We start from the raw sequence: 21748 nt of genomic DNA on the forward strand, positions 1-21748 counted from the left end.
CCACCCCGATAACCAACTGATACTCCTCACCACCCACAAGGGGCCCCATTACCTCAATCATCCTGCTGTCCACAGGCAGGGTGGTGCTGACCATGTGGACATTAGGTGTGGACGTGGACCTCTGCCTCTGGGAAAGGGAACCTTCAGAGGAAGGGCTGGAGGAGTTGAATGTGAAGGCATGGGGTGTGGAATATCTGTGCTGGGAACTAGACCAGGAGGAAAAAGAAAACTCCATGAATGACACTCAGACCTCCCCACTGGTAGTCTTTCAACTACTTATTTCATTAAGATACTCAGTGACAGGGGCGCCTGGGTGGCTCAGTGGGTTAAAGCCTCTGCCTTCAGCTCAGGTCATGATCTCAGGGTCCTGGGATCCAGCCCCGCATCAGGCTCTCTGCTCGGCGGGGAGCCTGCTTCCTCCTCTCTCTCTCTGCCTGCCTCTCTGCCTACCTGTGATCTCTATCTGTCAAATAAATAAATAAAATCTTTAAAAAAAAAAAAAAAGATACTCAGCGACAAATCCTACTTGTACTAAAACCTTGGACAAAATGTCCCTTTCTTTCAACAGGCACAACTTAAAAAACATCTTCTGTCTAGGTGCTTCTGCACGCCAATTTTTGAAAAGGGAAGAATACATGTACTTGAAATTCACATGAAAACAACAGTACATTTTAAGTTGTCTTCTTTTTAATAAATTACCTCTATAGAGTATACAAAATTTTCAGGCCATCTCTAGGGGAGAACAGATTACCATTTGCCAACCATGCCACCACCAACCAAGCGAGTTGGCACTTGCCCAGGTTAGAGACTGATTTAGAGAGCTTGAAGGAAGAGCCTTAGATTTAAGACAGACTGAGCATCTCTGCAAAAAGGCCAGCATTTTAGCCACCATGCACCCTCTCCCCACTTAACAAGCTTTCAAAGTCAGTTAATGTGAATTCAGTTTTTAAGATGCCAATGCCAACTGCGAAATAATCCCTGGCATCTTCCAGCCAACCCCACCCCCCATCAACCACACTGGGAATGTGCAGTCGGTATAACGTTTTCATTATTTGCTCTATAGATTATCTAGAGTTTTGTTCAGATTCAAGTAATACCATGCATGAATTCAAGGAATAAAAGGCTAGATTTTTTTTTTTTAAGATTTTATTTATTTATTTGACAGAGATCACAGTAGGCAGAGAGAGGGAAGGAAGCAGGCTCCCCGCAGAGCAGAGAGCCCGATGCGGGGCTCAATCCCAGGACCCCGGGATCATGACCTGAGCCGAAAGCAGAGTCCTTAACCCACTTAGCCACCCAGGTGCCCCAAAGGCTAGTTTTTATAAGAGAAATTGTTCTACTGCCTTAAAAAATTACCTTCTCAGATAATCTTTAGGCCCTCAGAACCCTGTCTTCTAGTATGACATTTTCAGAAGCCTGCACAATTTTGGTCAGACTCGCATTTCAAATTATCAAGAAAAATAAAAGTCATACACAAATGTATACCCAGATATCATTTCAATACAAATTCCTTGTTCCGAGGTATGCTGCCTTTAAAATTTTCCATGATTGTTTTTAAAAGTTCATTAAATGTTATTCAATTATATATATATATATATATATATATATATATATATATATACACATATACATTAATGTCAGATACTTTGACAAAGATATAGATTTTATTTTAGGTTCCAAATTCATGTCTAACACTGAAGACCTGTGAACTCAACAAAGCTCTGACTTTAAAGCTGAAGAACAGAATAAAAACAAGTTATATCTAAATTCACAGGCACGTTAGAAAGGATATTTATATTAAAAAGCTTAATTCGAGGGCCCATTCGGCTCAGGTCATGATCCCAGAGTCCTGGGATCAAGTCCCACATCAGAGTCCCTGCTCAGCAGGGAATCTGCTTCTCCCTCTGACCCTCATCCCACTTGTGCTTCCTCTCTCTCTCTCAAATAAATAAATAAAATCTTTATAAAAATTTAAAAAAATCTAATTCGACTCTTTTTAAAGATCGCAGTCTATTAAATACCATTGTTTTATAAACGCAAGGCCATAATTAGCATTCCAAAGTTATGAGTTTCATTTTTATTGGAGAACTGTATATAGTTTGGAGACCCTTCCCTTGAGGTGCAACTTGCTATCATATTGAGGGAGGCAAATTCTGAAGCTCTTTAAAATGTGATGAGCTATTAAGGGACATGCTATGTAAGAGAAGAAAACTGCAGTCATACTTTCCAGAATATAAAAGCTACAGGACCACATTTTGCTCTAACATCAATATTAAGTCCCGCAGAAGTAGTAAAGAGCCTACACAGGGGGAGAAGGGAATATAAAGCAACTCTGGAGGGTCTTTTGTATTCAGGCCCACCCACCCCAATGTAATTTTCCAAAGAAAAGCTGTAAGTAAAAAAGATTACCTAACAGGCATCCGGGAAACAGACTCTCGCATCCGACGCATCGTCAAAGAAGGCAGTGCTGGGACCCCACTATCACCAACAGTAGAATTTGGAAACAATCTACATGAAATCACAGGAAGACTGGTTTATTAGAATTGCAGTAATTTTACAGAGTCAGACTGCCTTGCCTTGCTACTCTTGCTAACAGCTACTCAAACTAAACATCTTCTAGTCACATTCTGCTTGACCATTTTAGGCTACCCGAGCAAAAGGACTACCAACCCAAATGACTGGTTTGAATGAGTACAGAATGTGAAGAATACTGACCTGCCAATGAACATATAGACTCTAGTGTGCATTTCTTTAAAAAAAAAAAAAAAAAAAAAAACCTGGCCCAGTATCCAGTTATATCAAAATAATGCTTTTTATTTTTTAACACTACTGTAGGGCACATTATAATCTAAATCACACAGAACTTTTCTGGAAATATTCTGTCTTGGAAACACAAAGATGAAAAGACTGAATATGAAAAATAAACATCATTCAGCACCAAAAATCATAAATAAAAGTGATATTAGCCTTAACTGGGCATCTTCTTTTTCATGAGATGAACACTTGCGCCCAGCAATTTCACAGGTTAGCTACCTCAGTTAATCCTCAAAGGAACCCTGCAAGGAGGGTAATACCCTTTTTCTTCAGATGAATGGACCTGAGCCTCAGCGGTGGTTACATTTAGTTAATGGTAATGCTGACATTCTCACCCGTGCCTGCTAAACTCCTAGGCTGTGCCACTTAGGCTACACAAGCAAAAGCAATGTGACTACCACGAAAGCAAAAAAAGGCATTCCCATCATGGTTTAATGATAACACTCCCTTTGTTTTTCTCCTACTCCCAAAAAGGGATAAAACTTTTGACTTTTCATACCCCAAACCCATTAACAGTTCTTAAAAGGCAATTTGGAACATGTACTTTCAGTTTAAACATCACTAAACACGGGGCACCTGGGTGGCTCAGTGGGTTAAGCCTCTGCCTTCGGCTCAGGTCATGATCTCAAGGTCCTCGGATTGAGTCCCGCCATCGGGCTCTCTGCTCGCCAGGGAGCCTGCTTCCCCACCCCCCCACCCCCCCGCCAGCTTCTCTGCCTACTTGTGATCTCTGTCAAATAAAGTCTTAAAAAAAAATCACTAAACACAAGTATCTTTTGACGTTTTACATTTACATCACTTTAAACTAATGTTTTCTCCAGTCTGAGAGGAAGAAAATAACACCAGCTATGCTTTCTGCCCCTTTTCAATAACAAAGGCTTAGCATATTTAAGAGTAGTCTCTACCAATAACCTAACAGATGATACTATTGTGAGAGAAAAGCCAAAATTTTTGGTTTTCATATCTTTTTGTTCTTTGCTTTACTGAATCACAGCATGTCAATCTCTATTTGACAGGTAACAGTCTTATAGCTGCTTGATTTAGAGACCTATGCCACACTACAACTCACTGGCTTCAGAACTGTCATGTTTCTAAAGTAGATTGTTTCCAGATCATGATAATTCATGTAATACGTCTAAAACCCAGACTTGTCATTCAAATATACAATAAGCACCTTCAAAAGAGTTTATGCCTTCCTAACCACTTATATTCTTTGAAATAAGAATGATGCCTTACAAGAGCTGTCTGATATTACTCCAATCCACACACATAGTAGGAACTTTGGTGCTACAGTGCTCATGAAATTTGTAGCCACAAGTCTGACAACGAAATCCATTTAGCAGGAACTTCTGACAGATGTCACAGAACGCAAGCTTCAGAAAGGTCTTCCGTGCCTGGATAAGAACACAGATGTAAATTATGTTGAATTAATGAAAGACAACAAAAAACACAGTAGGTTCCTTCTTGGTCCCCAAGAGGTCTTACAGAATGAAGAATCATACTGTCGACACTTGTAAAATTCATGCCTAGAAATTAAAGTATATCTGTGGCTAATTAAACCTAAATTGCCTTACTGTAAATGGCATAATGGCAGCTTTGAACAATCCAACAATATATATGTCTAGTACCTCTGAGAAAGTCCTATTAGGTCAGCCAAAGTGCCCAACATGCCACAAAAAGAGAAGAACACTGTAACTTACAAAGTTGTGTGTTGTGAGGGGAACGTGATCCAGGAAATCTACTTGAAGTTCTTCTCCAATCAACGAGGCAGCATCAGTATTCCAATCTAAACGTGCCTTTTTACTGAAGGGGATTTTTAAAAACATAATATAAAAGGGAAATTTTAAACAAGGTAAGAGCTCAAGGCCAAGAACAATGGCTAAATTTATCTCTTACTACATAAACATAAAGCTTAATCCCATATAACATTAGCTTATTTAATTCATACAACAAACCTATCAAGTATGATTATCCCCATTTTAAAAATGAGAGAATGGGGGCCCTAAGAAAGTTACCAGCTCAAAGCCATACAGTGAGTGTAAAGACCTATGTTGCAATCCAGCTCAGTTGGACTCTAAAGCTTGTGCTCTTAGAATAAAGGTTATAAAATAACGAACTATACAATGGGGGTCCTGGGTGGCTCAGTTGGTTTCATGTCTTGACTCTTGATTTCAGCTCAGGTCACGGTCTCAGGGTTCTGGGATCCAGCTGCGTCAGGCTCTGTGCTCAGCCCAGAGTCTGCTTGGGATTCTCTCCTTTCCCTCTCCCTTTCCCTCATCCCCACTCTCTTTCTCTTTAAAAAAAAAGTATTAAAAGAATGAACTATAAGGTCTCATGATAAAGTAAATATGTAGTAAATTGGACTTTGTAATATTAAAATTCTATAGGAATTCTAAAATCCTAAAATTGGGTATAAATATTGCTGTAACAGCAAAATTTAATCTTTGGTAGCCTACTTCAGTCAGGCAGATACATAATACAAAGGAATGGTGAATGAAATACACTTTGCTATTAATAACAGGCTCACATCTGTAGAATTGTTTGCAGGGTCTGCAAGTCGACAGGGGACTTAACTGTCTTTAAAATTTACTCTGCCACCATTCTTTCTGTGCCTAGATAACACAGAAAAATAGATACAACAAAGTAAAAAGCTTCAAAAAAAAAAAAATGAAGCTCCTTTCTCATGTCTTGTGTAGTTAGTTCATCAGGCCCACTTCCTGAATGAAGAATATTCTAAAGTAGAGAGAAAACAACACATATATAACATAATTCCAACTTCTCCCTTTGCCTACCAGAAGCCTATTCCAGACATTTTTCTGGTTATCCAAAAATCCATTCTTATTATAATTCCATATATAAGGACTCCAAAGTCCTATTTTGCCCTAATGAAGAGGGGGCAGCCCTGTGTTCTCATCAGTCTTCAGATGCTATCTGTCCATGAGAAGTGACAGTCGCTCTAAACCAATGTGGCCTTAGATGAGAGTGGACAAGCCCCTACTGTCCCAGAATTCCTCTAGTCCTTAAGGAGCACTGGTTGCTTAAGACCAACCTGGGGCCTACATCCAGATAAAGCTGACATAGGCTTCAAAGATCTGCACTTCAAAAAACTGCCTAAGCTGAGAGTAATAGCAAAGTGGAATTCAGGATGGCCCCTTTGAGTTGACTCATTCCCTAGGTTATTCTCTCAAACTGGGAAACTCCTTGAAACAGAAAAGATGTAAGCTGACGATCAGTAACAGAACTAGCATTTTCCAAGAAGAAAGATTACTTCCCCCAAATTGGGGGCGGGGGGGATAAGGATGGTTAATGGATAATTATGGAAGCTATGGGTTATTACTCCTAGCCTTCGATAGGATCCTCTATCTTGTTACCACCATTAGAAATAAGATTAACTATGGATCTTTCTTGAAGCAGAAATTCTTCTGCATCTTTTAGTACTACATCTGCCAAACTGCAGGAATTCAGTAAACATTACCTGCATAAAACTGAATGAATGAGGGGCACCTGGCTATCTCAAGCAGAATAGCATTTAACTCTAGATCTCAGGCTCCTGAGTCTGAGGCCCCACATTGACCATAGAGCTTATTTTTTTAAAAAACTTAAAAAAAAAAAAATGAATGAATGAATTACAAAAGAGTTCATCTCTTGAGGATAAGATTTTTTATAAATAATAATGCAAACACTTTCGGAGTACCCATTCTGTCCACTGCATTCCAGGAAACACAAATTATTGCTCTCAAGAAACACATCCCTGCCACTACTGTCCCCATCTATGGAATACTATCACAACACCTAATATGTATTCTTTTTTCAATGCAATGTTCAAGCAATAATTTCAAGTTCTTAGTATTTTACTTTTCTTTTTTTTTTTAAGATTTTTTAATTTATTTATTTGACAGACAGAGATCACAAATAGGCAGAGAGGCAGGCAGAGAGAGAAGGAGGGGAAGCAGGTTCCCTGCTGAGCAGAGAGCCCGATGTGGTGCTTGATCTCAGGACCCTGGGATCATGACCTGAGCCGAAGGCAGAGGCTTTAACCCACTGAGCCACCCAGGTGCCCGAGTATTTTATTTTTCTGAGTTATCTATGAACAAGGGTATATAAACACATAATATTCTACAGGAAGCTAGTATACTTTTTTAAAAAATGGGAACTGTTATTATTTGAAACCATCAACTCCTTACCAGTATGAAAAAGGAACTGACTTTTAAGTTCTTACCCTTTATGTTCATGGAGAAGTCTGAACACAGCACAGCACTCCGGCTGTAGGCCCCTCACCTTGAGTGCTTTCATAAGGCAATCGTGCAAGCTCATTCCATTTCGCACATTGACCTATAAACAAAAGACAATTGTTAGAACCAACAAAGGCTGCATATCCCTTAGTGAGCACAGAAATAAATGCACTAGTCTGTAAGGATATATGTAGATCTATGTCAGCACTGTTTGTAATGATAAATACATACACACAGGAAATAGCTGCAATGTCCAGCAACAGGTGAGTGCTTGAATAAAGCCTAGATATCTATACATGTCACATTCTGCCACTACATTATTTATAATGACCTAAAGGGAGGGGTATCCATGATATGTTAATTGTGGGGAAATATTTTTCAGAATAATACAAAGTCAGACTATTCAAAGGGAGGGAAACTCTTATAGGTTTATATATGTTGCATGAGTGTGAAAAGACATACCTGTAGCTATTAACATCAGGTGAGTGGCTGAGAGAGAAAATGATCTAACTTCCCATTACACAGTTCTACTTTGTAGAACTCACTCAAATGTACATGCCCCATGAATATCCACCAGAAAGGAAAATAAACCAATCTGATCTATAAGCAAACAAGAGTTTTTCTGGTCAAAATTTGTATTTTAACCTGTTTCAACAAAATGGTTTATCCTCATAAGAAAAATTCCATTTCATATACACTTCACACCTTTAAGGGCCAGCAAGGAGAGGAAACAGAGCTTCTGTCCTTCTACAAGGACAAACACCACGATTTAAATAAATGTGCATACCATTCCAGGTAGCCTTAGTGTATGTCCTTCCACATTCTCCTGTATCCAATCCTCAAAAGAAAAGCAGATACTCAGAGACCTAATAGAAGTGTGAGCATTCTGAGTGCTAATAATGGCAGCTATATAAAAAGAACTTAAAGAGTTTTGATAAAAGCCCCATACATTTATTTTTATTTTAATTTTTAGAGAGAGAGCTCATGCACAAGGGGAGGGGGAAGGGGAGAGGGAGAGAATCCCAAGAAGGCTCCACACCCAGCGTGGAGCCCAACACAGGGATCAAGCCCACAGCCCCAAGATCATGACCTGAGCCAAAATCAAGAATCACATGCTCAACCAAACCACCCAGGTGTCCCGCATACATTTTGTTTTCAAAGACAATAAAGTCAATTAAAAGTGAAGCAACTGGAGTTAGTATGGCCAATAAAGAGAACAGAATGTAGATTTGCAGGTCTTTTCCATTGCCCACAGTAGAGTTCCTGTGTTCTGTGGAAGTGTCAGAGCTGACAGTGGGCAACCCAGTCCCTTCCCAGAGGGAGGTGAGTGGTATGAGTGGATCTATTTGAAAAGTCTGAAGTATTTATTTAAAATGTTCCACAGCAAGTTTATTTTAGACTTCTTGAAGCAGTTATAACCTTAAAAAGATGCACTAACTTCTAGCTTTTCAGAAACAAAACTAAGTGAAAGTAAGATATACTGATCTGATAAGATGCCAAGAATGAGGACAATGAAGAGTAATACACTAACAGAAATCATTATGTGCATCAAATACTGTGTAATGGGCTCTGAAAAATATAAAGTGTTATCTGTGCTCTATCATTAATCTTCATTAAAAGTTACAGAGTTGGGTGCCTGGGTGGCTCAGGTCACAATCCCAGGGTCCTGGGATTAAGTCCTGCATCGGGCTGGGAGTCTGGTTCTCCCTCTACCCACCCTTCCCCCATTCACACACTCTAATAAATAAAATATTAAATAAATAAATACACAGACTCTAAGAGCTAGACTGTTCTTTAAATATTCTCTAATGCAGTGGGGTTCCCAAATGTGACTGGCATTAGAATCATCCGAAGAGCTTTTAAAAATATAGGTTCCCAGCCTCCTCACTCCAACACATCTAAGGATTGATTCACTTGATCTTTTTTTTTAAAGATTTTATTTATTTGACAGACAGAGATTACAAGTAGGCAGAGAGGCAGTCAGAGAGAGGAGGAAGCAGGCTCCCTGATGAGCAGAGAGCCCGATGTGGGGCTCGATCCCAGGACCCTGGGATCATGATCTAAGCCGAAGGCAGAGGCTTTAACCCACTGAGCCACCCAGGCGCCCCGATTCACTTGATCTTGAGTGAAGCCCAGGAATCTGTATTTTAACCCATGTCAGGTGAGTCTAATGGTAAATTAATGGTCCTCAGCTATGGTCTAACCACCGATCCAATAAACAGGAAGTGGCAAAGAGACACACATGTACAAAATAAACGACAAGAAAAAGGTTCTTTTTCCAACCAACTACCAATTATACCTCTACAATTATTTAAATCATATATGTATCTTTTCAGTCATTCTCCTCTCTACAACTCCCCATGGATACATGCTGAAATTAGTTAAGTCTGACTAATTTCTGGAACTCACTGAGTGATTATGAGAGTTATTCTGAGTTCCAAGGAATGAAGAAACCTGGGGATTATTAGAAACTGCTGACTCATCATGTTGGCCAGCAAGTGACTCCTTCTTCCAATGGTCCCTAAAGATGGGTGCCTGCTGAAAGAAGATGGTTCTTCCAAAGAGTGATGGTCCATCTCTGGTCAAAGAAATAGAAGAAACTAAGTTTCTCTGCTAGAGTCTTTTCATAGGCTGTACAAGAAATCAAGCTTCCAAATCACTTGTTACCAAATACCAGTTGTGCTCAACCGAAAGCTGTCAAGGGCTACACATATGTAGAAAAAAACTCAAATAATCATAGCAACTATTTTCTTATAAACTAGTTACTGTATTCAGCATGAGCCTCACTTTATTAAGGTCAGGTAACAGAGGCTCAAAGTATTATGTAATTTGTCTAAATGATACAGCTAACAAAAGGCAATACAGGAATTTAAATTGGGGCCTGGTTATCTTAAAGGTCTACATACTTAATCATTATGCCAAACTAAGTTTCCCAGTCTTCAGGCAATCTGGTATCAGAGAATAGGGAAGACAGGCACATTAACACCCTGAAGCAGTACTATATGGTCTTCAGCTTGCCTTCAGCTTCCCATTACATTCACACTCCCCGTCTGGGCTCTCCATTTAAGGCTAGAAAGAAAATTAATGAGCAATAGTAGGTAAAAATCATCTTGCAAATGAAAGCCACTGTCAAAATAGAAGGAGGTTATTACTATTTATTTTGCCAGCCATTAAACTTTTATTTTTAGGAAGAGTAACAAAAATAAATTTACTCAAACTTTAAATACCTTTTGAGTTTTGCCTTCAGTTCAAAATGTACATAAATGTACAATACTATAACTGGGAGGCTCCTGAAGTTCACAAAAGAAGTAAAATGGAATTTATTAGAAAACTGGGGAGAGGAGAGTAGAACTGTCCGAAACAAACAGAAAATTCTGAACTGGACTTTCTAAAGTTGGAACTTTGTCTCGCCTACGTACACAGAAAAAAACACAATACATTGATTTTACTCAAAGAATGGGGGGAGTGAGAGCACCTAGGTGGCTCAGTCAGTTAAGCAGCTGCCTTTGGCTCAGGTCATGATCCCAGGGTCCTGGAATCTGAGTCCCATGTCGGGCTCCCTGCTCAGCAGAGAGCCTGCTTCTCCCTCTCCCTCCGCTTACTGCTCTGCTTACTTGTGCTCTCCCTCTGTCAAATAAAATTCAAAAAAAAAGAAAAGAAAAAGAATGGGGTGGGAAAGGAGGAGGCATGGAAGTTTTGAACTAAAGGTTTTCCTCAGATGTCCCACCAAGCAAAATTAGCACTTCATTTTCCTGTTTTAACCAGGTGGGCTGTTTTTCACCCAGGATAGTAAAAAACTGTTTCGAGCAATAATTTCTTGGAAAATTTGGAATTCTGTGTAAAAAACCGAGTGGCTCTGGCTTTCTAAGCTATCTTCAGCTTTGCCTGGGGCCTACAAAATTTACCAAAATAATTTTTTCTAAGTAATTTTATTTTCTTCTATACACTTGACTATAACGTCCAAAAAATTTAGTTGGCATTTTAATATCCATAATACATACATACATAAAATTAGCTGGAAAGGTCTAAAGGAGCTTTTTGAAAGAAAAGCCTTTTCAAGAAACCCCCATAAAAACATACTGTTTGTTTAAATGAAGTAGCAGAAGATATTCCAGGCAAGAGTAGTAATAAAAGGAGGAAAGTAGTGGTTGTGGAAGGAACACAGCAATATAAAGCAATAAAATTTGCAACTGGAAAGCCAATTAATAAAGACACTAAGTGACAGTGAAGATTTTGCCCATCTACAAGGTGAGTAAAATTATTCGAAATGCTTTTTTATAGGCAGATGGGCCACAAAATTTTCCGAAAGGAACATTTACGTACCACTGTTCTTTGCTTGTTTGGCAAGAAAACACGGATAGTGTTGCTTGTCTTAGACGAGTCCGTAAGTTTGCCATCATCTGACGCCCGACGCTGAAAGCCAAATGGCTGAACTATTGTAGGCGAGATGCAGCTGGGGCCATCAAACACTGTGTCTTTGAATCCAAAACCGTTGCTGATCGTCTTCCAGGCCCCCTGTATGTGCTCCATTGATGCAGCTTACACAATACCTGATCAAGATTTAAAAAACAAACTTAATTCTAGAAAAGCAACTAACTCAACAACATAATATATAGAGTAATTAGAAAATAGTAGTATGTGGACTTTCTCTTAAGTGAAACCCTCTGCTTAAATCAGAAAACTTCTATATTAGTGTATTTCCATAAAATATTTCATAGACAACAACAACAAAACAAAACAAAACAAAAAAAAAAACGAGCAAAATCGGGACTAGAGCTCAATAGATTCGTTATACCACCAGTTAAAAGCCTACCTGGACCATGGGCCCAGGTCTTCTGACTTTTAATATTTTTAAAATTACATTTCTCTTCCTTAGTTATTGTATACTAAGTGCAAGTGACTACCCTTGGGTATCAGTAACATTAAGTACTCTGAAAAGTGAAATTAAAAAAAAAAAAGAACTGTAAGCTATAATTTTCTGCCTTAAAGGAAGGAAATTAGTATTTCTAAGATGTGTATTAGACACTTGATATATAAATGATACATAAATGATCTCACTTAATGTGTATAAGGATCTCAAAGACTTTAAATCCCATTTTCCATCTACCCTTAAACCAATGAGGCACAGAAAAATCACACTACTTGCCCAAAGATACCCAAATGACAGGTAAAATAACCAGATTCCATAGATGTTTAAATTTAAAGTTCATGAACTTTCCATCTTCCACTGAACATTCACAGTTCAGTTTTGGTACAAAAACAAACTTACAAACAGGAGCAAGCAGAGACAGTCACCTAACCAAAAATAACCAAATGTTTTAAGTGGGCAACAAGAAAAGTGCAAAAGAAGTCCACAGATAGTCACACAAGGACGATAAAGTCAGACATGTGCAGTTAAGACACACCATGCCCTGGCATCGATAGGGAGTCAGCAATCATGCAGAAGAGGTTTATCTCCTCCTTTAGAAAACAGTGATGTCAACAAGTAATCCCATCCTTCTCACACCTTCTTCCCTTAGAAACTTACTTCGTCTTATTAGTAGTAATACTTACCATCTACTAGGTGCCTACTATTATTAGGAAGTATATACTACACACATCCCACTCATATTATCCAACCTAATCCTCAGAGAAATATTCTAGGTAGGACTTACATCCCCATTTTACAGAAAATGTAAAGACCGACCTATTCAATTGCACTCTAGGAATTTATCCTACAGAAGTATAAGGCAAACGTATAAAAAGATTTATGTAGGGGAACCTGGGTGGCTCAATGGTTAAAGCCTCTGCCTTCAGCTCAGGTCATGATCCCAGGGTCCTGGGATTGAGCCCTGTATTGGGCTCTCCACTCAGCAGGGAACCTGCTTCCCTCTCTCTCTCTGCCAGCCTCTCTGCCTGCTTGTGATCTCTATCAAATAAATAAGTAAAATCTTTAAAAAAAAAAAAAAAGATACATATCAATGAGCATAGAGAAAAAAGGAGAGAGGGGGGCAAATCAAGAAACTACAGAAAACAAACTGATGCTACCAGATGGGAGGTGGGTAGTGCAATGAGCTAAATAAGTGATGGGGATTAAGGAGGGCACTTGTGATGAGCACCGGATGATGTATGTCCGTGCTCAATCATTAAATTATACACCTGAAACTAATATTACACTGTATGCTAACTGAAATTTAAATAAAACTTTAAAAAGAAAAGATATACGAACACGCATCTTTGTTATAGCGTTGTTCATATCCTTAAAAACCGGGAGAGACCAAATACCTAATAGAGAACTAAACAAATGTTATTATCTATGTGGTAAATGAAGTACTACATATGTGCTGATGGAAAAAAGCTATCCAAGACAAAACAAAAAATGAAAAATATAGTTTGAACATCTTTTATATTAGTCTAGAAAGATAAAAATCTATACTCATAATGAAGTGAGAAAATCTAGAATAAAAAAGTAGTAACACTTATTTCAGCAGGATTGTGAAGAATTTTTACTTTCTATATATTATCTATCTACTTTTTGGGTTTCTGTGTTTTACTATTACAACTGTAAATTTCTACAAAGCCTATTGTATTTGTTTAAAAGGGTGAGACAGGACAAGATATCACTGCCTTCAAGTGGCAAGCCCATGGCACACTGCCTTCCCCTCTGGCACCTGAGCCCCTTCACACTCCTCTAATTCTATCCCTTCATTGTCATAAAATCACTTTTTTTTTTTAAAGATTTTATTTATTTATCTGACAGAGAGAGATCACAAGCAGGCAGAGAGGCAGGCAGAGAGAGAGGGGGAAGCAGGCTCCCTGTGGAGCAGAGAGCCCAATGTGGGGCTCGATCCCAGGACCCTGAGATGATGACCTGAGCCGAAGGCAGCGGCTTAACGCACTGAGCCACCCAGGCGCCCCATAAGATCACTTTTTAGGGGCACCCAAATCTCCTCTTTTCCCTAGATCTTTTTTCCCAACTAAAAAAGGAAGAGATGAATAAGTTTAGAACCAGATGAGAGAAAAAGAGGAGGAAAGAGGGTTCATCTGAGCATCACACTAGCCTGAAATTTCTCCCTTGATAGAGAAATTTAGAGCAACCAGAGCAATCTTAAAGATGCAACTCAACCTATCTTTCCCCTATTTTAGACTCAAAATATAAGCCAAGCTCCCTCTTTCTGAACAAACATGTCAAGCTTAAAGTCTCAGGACTTTGGAACTTCTTGTTCCCTCCACCTGGATGGCTGACACCTTCAGAAACAAACAAGCTGGCCTTTTCACAACATTAAGGCCTTCATTTAAAGATCACTTTAGAGATGCTTTCCCTAGCCACCCCAGCCAAAAGACATTCCTCCCTAACTCCATTAAATAACTCTGCCTTGGGGCACCTGGGTGGCTCAGTCCTTAAGCATTTGCCTTCAGCTCAGGTCATGATCCCAGGGATCAAGCCCTGAGATCAAGCCCCACATAAGGCTCCCTGCCCAGCGGAGCCTGCTTTCCCTCTCCCACTCCCCCTGCTTGTGTTCCTGCTCTCGCTGTCAAATAAATGTTTTTTAAAATAAATAAATAAATAACTCTGCCTTACATTCTTCATGGCACTTACTACTGTGTTAAATTGTTCATATTTTGGGGCGCCTGGGTGGCTCAGTGGGTTAAAGCCTCTGCCTTCGGCTCAGGTCATGATCCCAAGGTCCTGGGATCAAGCCCCACATCGGGCTCTCTGCTCCACAGGGAGCCTGCTTCCTCCCCTCTCTCTCTCTCTCTGCCTGCCTCTCTGACTACTTATGATCTTTGTCAAATAAATAAATAAAATCTTTAAAAAAAATTGTTCATATTTTGTTGGTACACATTTAGGTTAGTACCATCCACCCTCCTACTCCACAAAAGCAGGACCCTGAAAAATCCTGTTCACTACTGTATTCTTAGTCCATAACACAGTACTTAGAACCTATAAGTATTAAATGAATTACGTTAGATACCAGAATAATGTTGCAAAACATACATAATTTTTTTTTAAATACTCACAGGGTGAGTGGGCAGAGGGAAAGGGAGAGAATCCTCAGGCAGACTCCCAGAGCGAGCGAGCCAGACATAGGGCTTGATTCCCAGGACCCTAAGATCGTGACTTGAGGTGAAATCAAGATCCAGACACTCAACCAACTAAGCACTCAGGTGCCCCCCACCCTGCCATTTTAAAAGATTGGATTGATTTATAGAGTATAACTTTTTTAATAGAACAGACCTGTCAGAACTAGTAAATGTTAGTTCAATCTCCATTTAGTAGTACACCTTTAAAAAATATTTACCATTCAGCAAATGACAAACTGCAGTAAATAGCAAACTGTATTTAATTGGGGGGAGGGGTGCAGAGATTGTACTATAAATTATTAACTAAAGAATCCACTTACAAGACTTAATTATGGACTAACTTCAAGAACATACTTATTTTATGATGAATTCTAAGTCTTGAAGGCACTTAGAAAATAACAGTTCTGGTACTTGGTATAGAACATACTATAATAAATTAAAAGGGACAAAATAAAAGCAAGCCCATTCTCAAGTTTTAGACTATCATTCATTATTTTTATTCTTCTATGTGAGTTTGTTAAGACTATTTACTAGGCTAAGAAGTATGTTAAGTCAGTGTTTCCCAACCTTTTTCACATCACTCATACAAAATGATGAACCAGGGGCACCTGGGTGGCTCCATCGGTTAAGTGGTTGCCTTTGGCTCAGGTCATGATCCCAGAGTCCTGGGATCGAGCCCAACATCAGGCTCCCTGCTCAGCGGAGAGCCTACTTCTCCTTCTAGCTGCCACTCTGCCTACTTGTGCGTCCTCGCTCGCGCGTGCTCTCTCTCTCTTTCTGTCAAATAAATAAATAAATATATCTTTAAAAAAAAAAAAAAAGATGAACCATATTTGTAGGGCATGGTTAGATCAGCAGAAAGGCTAGGAAGACCAAGGGCCTACCAGCTGCCCCAGGGATGATGGATACACCACTAAGCTGCTCATCACAGGAAGTTCTATTTTAAGGTATTCCTTAATCAGTTTACTAAAGGGCAGACATCTGAAAACAAGACAAAGTCAGCTTCTAAAAACCATTCAGCGTCAACATACTTGTCTTAGAGACATTCAAAAACCCCACTGATACTACTATCAAATATAAATGTAACATAAATGTAAACCTAGCTTCTAATATTTTCATCTTTCTCATCTGTTGATGAAATCTTATCTAAAAATCTTATACACACTCACAATACATACCTAGAGACATACTAAAACTAGACAGCCCAATGTAGAAATGAAACTCTAAATGTGAAGTCTTTCACAATTCCAAAGAAGAGTTTCAAAACAAGTGCATTCTCTTATGAATGGAGAAATTCACTATTTTGGAATAAATCAATCATTTTAAAAAAGATATATCTGTCTTTGTCTATAAAGGATTACTATTCCTAATATACAAAGAACTCCTAAAAATTAACAAAAACATGAACAATGCAACAGAAAGAAACGGAATTAAATTCACAGAATAGAAACACATCTGTGTATGTGTGTTTGTATGTATGTATATATACACACACATATATAGTAGAGAAATGCAAATTTTGAAAAGCAAAATACTATTTTTTTTAAAAGATTTCATTTATTCATTTCCAGAGAGAGATCACAAGTAGGCAGAGAGGCGGGGGGGGGGGGGGGGAGAACCCCCGCTGAGCAGAGAGCCCAATGCGGGACTCAATCCCAGGACCCTGAGATCATGACCTGAGCTGAAGGCAGAGGCTTAACCCACTGAGCCACCCAGGTGCCCCATAAAATACTATTTTTAACATCAGATTTATAAAATTTAAGACTAAAAAGGAAAATATCAATCACAGGCATTTGAGAAAACCTACCTCTCCTACTTGCTGGTAAGAATGTAAACTGCAACAATCTACTAGTGTCTCTTAGCTATTTAAATATTTGAATTTTGATACAATTTGACAATCTATCTTATAGGGAAAATACAACAGCCAGCACTACAGAAATACCCAGCACTACTAAAGAATACTTACTGCAGCATTATTTGTAATATCAATAAACTAAACTACCTCAAAGCCAATGGCATAAAACCAAACTGGAAATAATTTAAAGCAAGACTAGTTTATAAAAACAAGACCTCCCAGAAAAGGATGCTACACCAACACACTGACTAAAGGTCAAATTTAAAGAATACTTATCCAGGGGCGCCTGGGTGGCTCAGAGGGTTAAAAGCCTCTGCCTTCGGCTCAGGTCATGATCCCAGGGTCCTGGGATCAAGCCCCGCATCGGGCTCTCTCCTTGGTGGGGAGCCTGCTTCCTCCTCTCTCTCTGCCTGCCTATCTGCCTACTTGTGATCTCTCTCTCTGTCGAATAAATAAATAAAATCTTTAAAAAAAAAAAAAAAAGAATACTTATCCAGGGAAGCTTGGGAAGACCGTGCAGTAGGAGGATCCTGAGCTCACCTGCTCCTACAGACACATCGAAGGCTGCAACTACATAAAGTGCAACTCACTCCGAAAATAACCCAAAAACTAGCAAGATAGTATTTTCACAGTTAAAAATATTTTTTAAAGGACCATACTGAGAAGGTATGAGGGGGCAGAGACAGCTGGGAAGCTTTGAAACCCCCAGTGTGGTAACTCACAAGCAGGAGGAATATCACAGACACACAGGTCTTCCCTGGGAAGCAAACCAATCTAGCCCTACATAAGGCAACCCCTGCCTTATGTTTTCCTCACTAGGAAAACAAGACCCCACAACATCTGGCTTTGAGAATCAACAGGGCTTACCTCCAGGAGAGCCAGAGGGCTACAGAAAACTGAGACTATTCTTAAATGCTCTGCACACTGTATCAGTCACTCCAAGACCTAGCAGAATTGCAGCAGTTTGAAAAGCATCTGGATTATACACAAAAGAGATTTACCGACTAATTTTATTACACTGTGTGCTAATGGGGCAGAATCTGTAGAAACTTTCTCCAGGAATGGAAGAGCTGATGGGCATCATTTTTTTTTTTGGCCTCCTTCAGCCTAACTGGTGGGAACTGATTCTAACACTCTCCTTCTATCTTGCTACCACCATTCACCTGCCCCCACACTCCCCAGTGTACCTGTCCTACCACTGCAGCAGGTGCCTCTCCAAAGCTGCTCCTACCCCACAGTGAACCAATGGACACCCTTGGTAGAGACCAGTAACTCCCTAAAGCAATTACTGCCCCCCCCCCACACACACCCAGTGGGCAGCCCCAGACAGGACTGGGGCCTCTCCCACCAGCATGCCTCCAACAGCCAGCTGTGCCAGGGGACAGTTCTGCCAAGAAGGGCACCCACAGTAGTCACACCCAGTTGCAGCCCAGCCAAGCTGGGGACTAGCACCAACCATTAAGATGCCTAGAGCAGTCACAGCCCAGTCATAACAAGAGGACCACACAGGATATACCCATGAAACACGTGGTTCTGCTGATCAGAAGGTACTGAACTACTAGGACTCTACTTAAAGCCACTACTTTCAATCTTACTAATTCTTTCAAAGAACCAGCTCCTAGTTTCGTTGATTTGTTCTGTTTTTTTTTGGTTTCTACTTCATTGATTTCTGCTCTGATCTTTATTATTTCTCTTCTCCTGCTAGATTTAGGCTTTCTTTGCTGTTCTTTCTCCAGCTCCTTTAGGTGGAGAGTTAGGTTGTATATTTGAGACCTTTCTTATTTCTTGAGAAAGGCTTGTATCACTATATATTTTCCTCTCAGGACTGCCTTTGTTGTGTCCCACAGATTTTGAACCGTTATTTTTTCATTAGCATTTGTTTCCATGAATTTTTTCAATTCTTCTTTAATTTCCTGGTTGGCCCAATCATTCTTTAGAAGGATGCTCTTTAGTCTCCATGTATTTGGGTTCTTTCCAAATTTCCTCTTGTGATTGAGTTCTAGCTTCAGAGTATTGTGGTCTGAAAATATGCAGGGAATGATCCCTATCTTTTGATACCAGTTGAGACCTGATTTATGACCCAGGATGGGATCTATTCTGGAGAATGTTCCATGTGCACTAGAGAAGAATGTATATTCCTTTGCTTTGGGATGGAATGTTCTGAATATATCTGTGATGTCCATCTGGTCTAGTATGTCATTTAAGGCCTTTATTTCCTTGTTGATCTTTTACCTGGATGATCTATCTGTCCATTTCAGTGAGGGGAGTGTTAAAGTCCCCTACTATTACTGTATTATTGTTGATGTGTTTCTTTGATTTTGTTATTAATTGGTTTATATAGTTGGCTGCTCCCATGTTAGGGGCATAGATATTTAAAACTGTTAGATCTTCTTGTTGGACAGACCCTTTGAGTATGATATAGTGTCCTTCCTCATCTCTTATTATGGTCTTTGGCTTAAAATCTAATTGATCTGATATAAGGATTGCCACTCCTGCTTTCTTCTGAAGTCCATTAGCATGGAAATTCTTTTCCACCCCCTCACTCTAAATCTGGAGGTGTCTTTGGATCTAAAATGAGTTTCTTGTAGACAGCATATTGATGGGTTTTGTTTTTTTATCCAAAAGCCACTACTTTCAAGACCAGGAGGTGACCTACTCAATACACAGAAATGCAGAGAGTCAGACAAAATGAGATGGTAGACTATGTTCCAAAAGAAAAAAATAAAATAAAACCTCAGAAAAAAGAACTAAGTGAAAGAGAAATAAGCAATCAAAGTAATAGTTACAAAAATATTCACCAGACCTAAAAGATTGGATGAACTCAGAACTTCAACAAAGAGAAAATATAAGAAGAACCAATCAGAGCTCAAGAATACAGTAACTGAAATGAAAAATACACTAGAGGAAATCAGCAGATTAGAGGATGTAGCAGTACAGATCACTAACCTGGGAGGCAGTGTAGTGGGATCACCACACTGAATAGCAAAAAGGGGGAAAATTTTTTTAATGAAGGTAGGTTAAGAGAACTCTGAAACAATGTCAACCATAATAATAGTAGCATTACAGGGGTCCCAGAGGAGAAGAGAGCAGAAAATCTTTCTGAAGAAATAGCAGCTAAAAACTTCCCTACCCTGGGACTGCCTGGATGGCTCAGTTGATCAAGCATCTGACTCTTGATCTTGGCTCAGGTCTCTATCTCAGGGCTGTGAATTCAAGCCCTATACTGGGCTCCATGCTGAGTGTGGAGCCTATGTTAAAAACAACAATGACAACAAAAACATTCCTATCCTAGGAAAGGAAATAGACATCTAGGTACAGGAAGCAAAAAGAGCCCCAAACAAGATAAACCAAAAGAGTCCAAACAAAGATACATAATTATTAAAATGTCAAAACTTAATGATAACAGAAAATCTTAACAGCAACAAGAGAAAAGCAACTAGTTACATAAAAGAGGAGACCTCATACCCCATAACGTTATGAGCTGTTTCAGCAGAAACTTTGCAGTCCAGAAAGAGTGGCATGATATGTTCACAGTGCTGAAAGAAAAAAACCTACAACCAAGAATACTCAACCCAGCAAGGTTATCATTCACAGCTGAAGAAGACACAGAGCTTCCTAGACAAATAAAACTTAGAGTTCATCACCACTAAACCTGCCTTACAAGAAATGTTAAAAGGACTTCTTTAAGTGGAAAACAGCTGGCTGGTAAGAAAATTATGAAAGAAAAAAAGTTTCACTGCTAAAAGCAAACATATAGGGGCATCCAGGTGGCTCAGTCGGTTAAATGTCTGCCTTCAGCTCAGGTCATGATCCCAGGGTCCTGAGATTGAGCCCCACATCAGGCTCCCTGCTCAGTGGGAAATCTGCTTCTCCCTCTCCCACTCACCCCACTGGTGCTCACTCTGTTTAAAAAAAAAAAAAAAAAAAGGAGTGCAAACATAGTAAAAATATATCAATCACTTATAAAGCTAATATGAAGGTTAAAAGACAAAAATAATAAAATCAATTATGCCTACAATAGCTAAGGGATACACAAAATAAAAAGATGTAAAATGTGACATCATATACATAAAACATGGAGAGAGGGGTCGCCCGGGTGGTACAGCTGGTTAAGTGTCCAACTCTTGGTTTCAGCTCAATCCTGATCTCAGGGTTATTAGATTGAGCCCCGTGTTGGGCTCTGTGCTTAGTACAGAGTTAGCTTGAGATTCTCTTCCCCTCTCCCTCTGCCCTTCCCACTCATTCTCATTCTCTTTCTCTCTCACACACACAGGAATAAATTAATTTAAAAAAAATATATGGATGGAGTAAAAATGTAGTGCTTTTAGAAATGTATGAACTTAAGTGACCATCAACTTAAAACAGACTGATATATACATGGGACACTATATATGAACCTTATGGCAACCATAACCCAAAACCCTGTAATAGATACAAAAAAATTAAGAGAAAGGAATTCAAGCATAATAAAAATGTCACCAAATCACAAGGAAAGAAAGTTCTAGAAGGAAAAAGGAACAGAGAACTACAAAACAAGAAAACAATTAACAAAATGGCAATAAGTATATACCTATACCACAATAATTATTTTAAATGTAAATGACCTAAACACTCTCATCAAAAGACACAGGGTGAATTAATTAATGGATTAAAAATATAAAACCCAACTATACAATGCCTATTAAACACTCACTTCAGACCTAAAGACACATACAGACTGAACATGAGTGGATAGAAAAAGGTATTTTGTGCAAATGGAAATTAAAAAAAAAAAAAAAAAAAC

General features: G+C 39.2%; 1 protein-coding gene across 7 annotated transcripts in view; it reads right to left on the bottom strand.

Annotated features, from left to right (window-relative positions):
- The window catches only part of RAF1 (Raf-1 proto-oncogene, serine/threonine kinase), an 84022-nt gene that overhangs the window by 17806 nt on the left and 44468 nt on the right, over nucleotides 1–21748 (bottom strand). For 4 of the 7 annotated variants that reach the window (XM_032841486.1, XM_032841490.1, XM_032841489.1 and 1 more), the window contains 6 exons: nucleotides 11370–11596; nucleotides 7034–7146; nucleotides 4515–4617; nucleotides 4051–4208; nucleotides 2410–2508; nucleotides 53–206 (listed from right to left, as the gene is read on the bottom strand). In XM_032841486.1, coding sequence (XP_032697377.1) covers nucleotides 53–206; nucleotides 2410–2508; nucleotides 4051–4208; nucleotides 4515–4617; nucleotides 7034–7146; nucleotides 11370–11576 — 834 coding nt within the window. In that variant the 5' untranslated portion in view covers nucleotides 11577–11596. Of the gene's footprint in view, nucleotides 1–52; nucleotides 207–2409; nucleotides 2509–4050; nucleotides 4209–4514; nucleotides 4618–7033; nucleotides 7147–11369; nucleotides 11597–15047; nucleotides 15071–21748 lie in introns of those variants that run through there. The other 3 variants (XM_032841492.1, XM_032841491.1, XM_032841488.1) reach the window with 2 other exon arrangements.

This window comes from Lontra canadensis, unplaced genomic scaffold (genome assembly GCF_010015895.1).
Source record: "Lontra canadensis isolate GAN:19392208 unplaced genomic scaffold, GSC_riverotter_1.0 scaffold124, whole genome shotgun sequence".
Taxonomy (NCBI): domain Eukaryota; kingdom Metazoa; phylum Chordata; class Mammalia; order Carnivora; family Mustelidae; genus Lontra; species Lontra canadensis.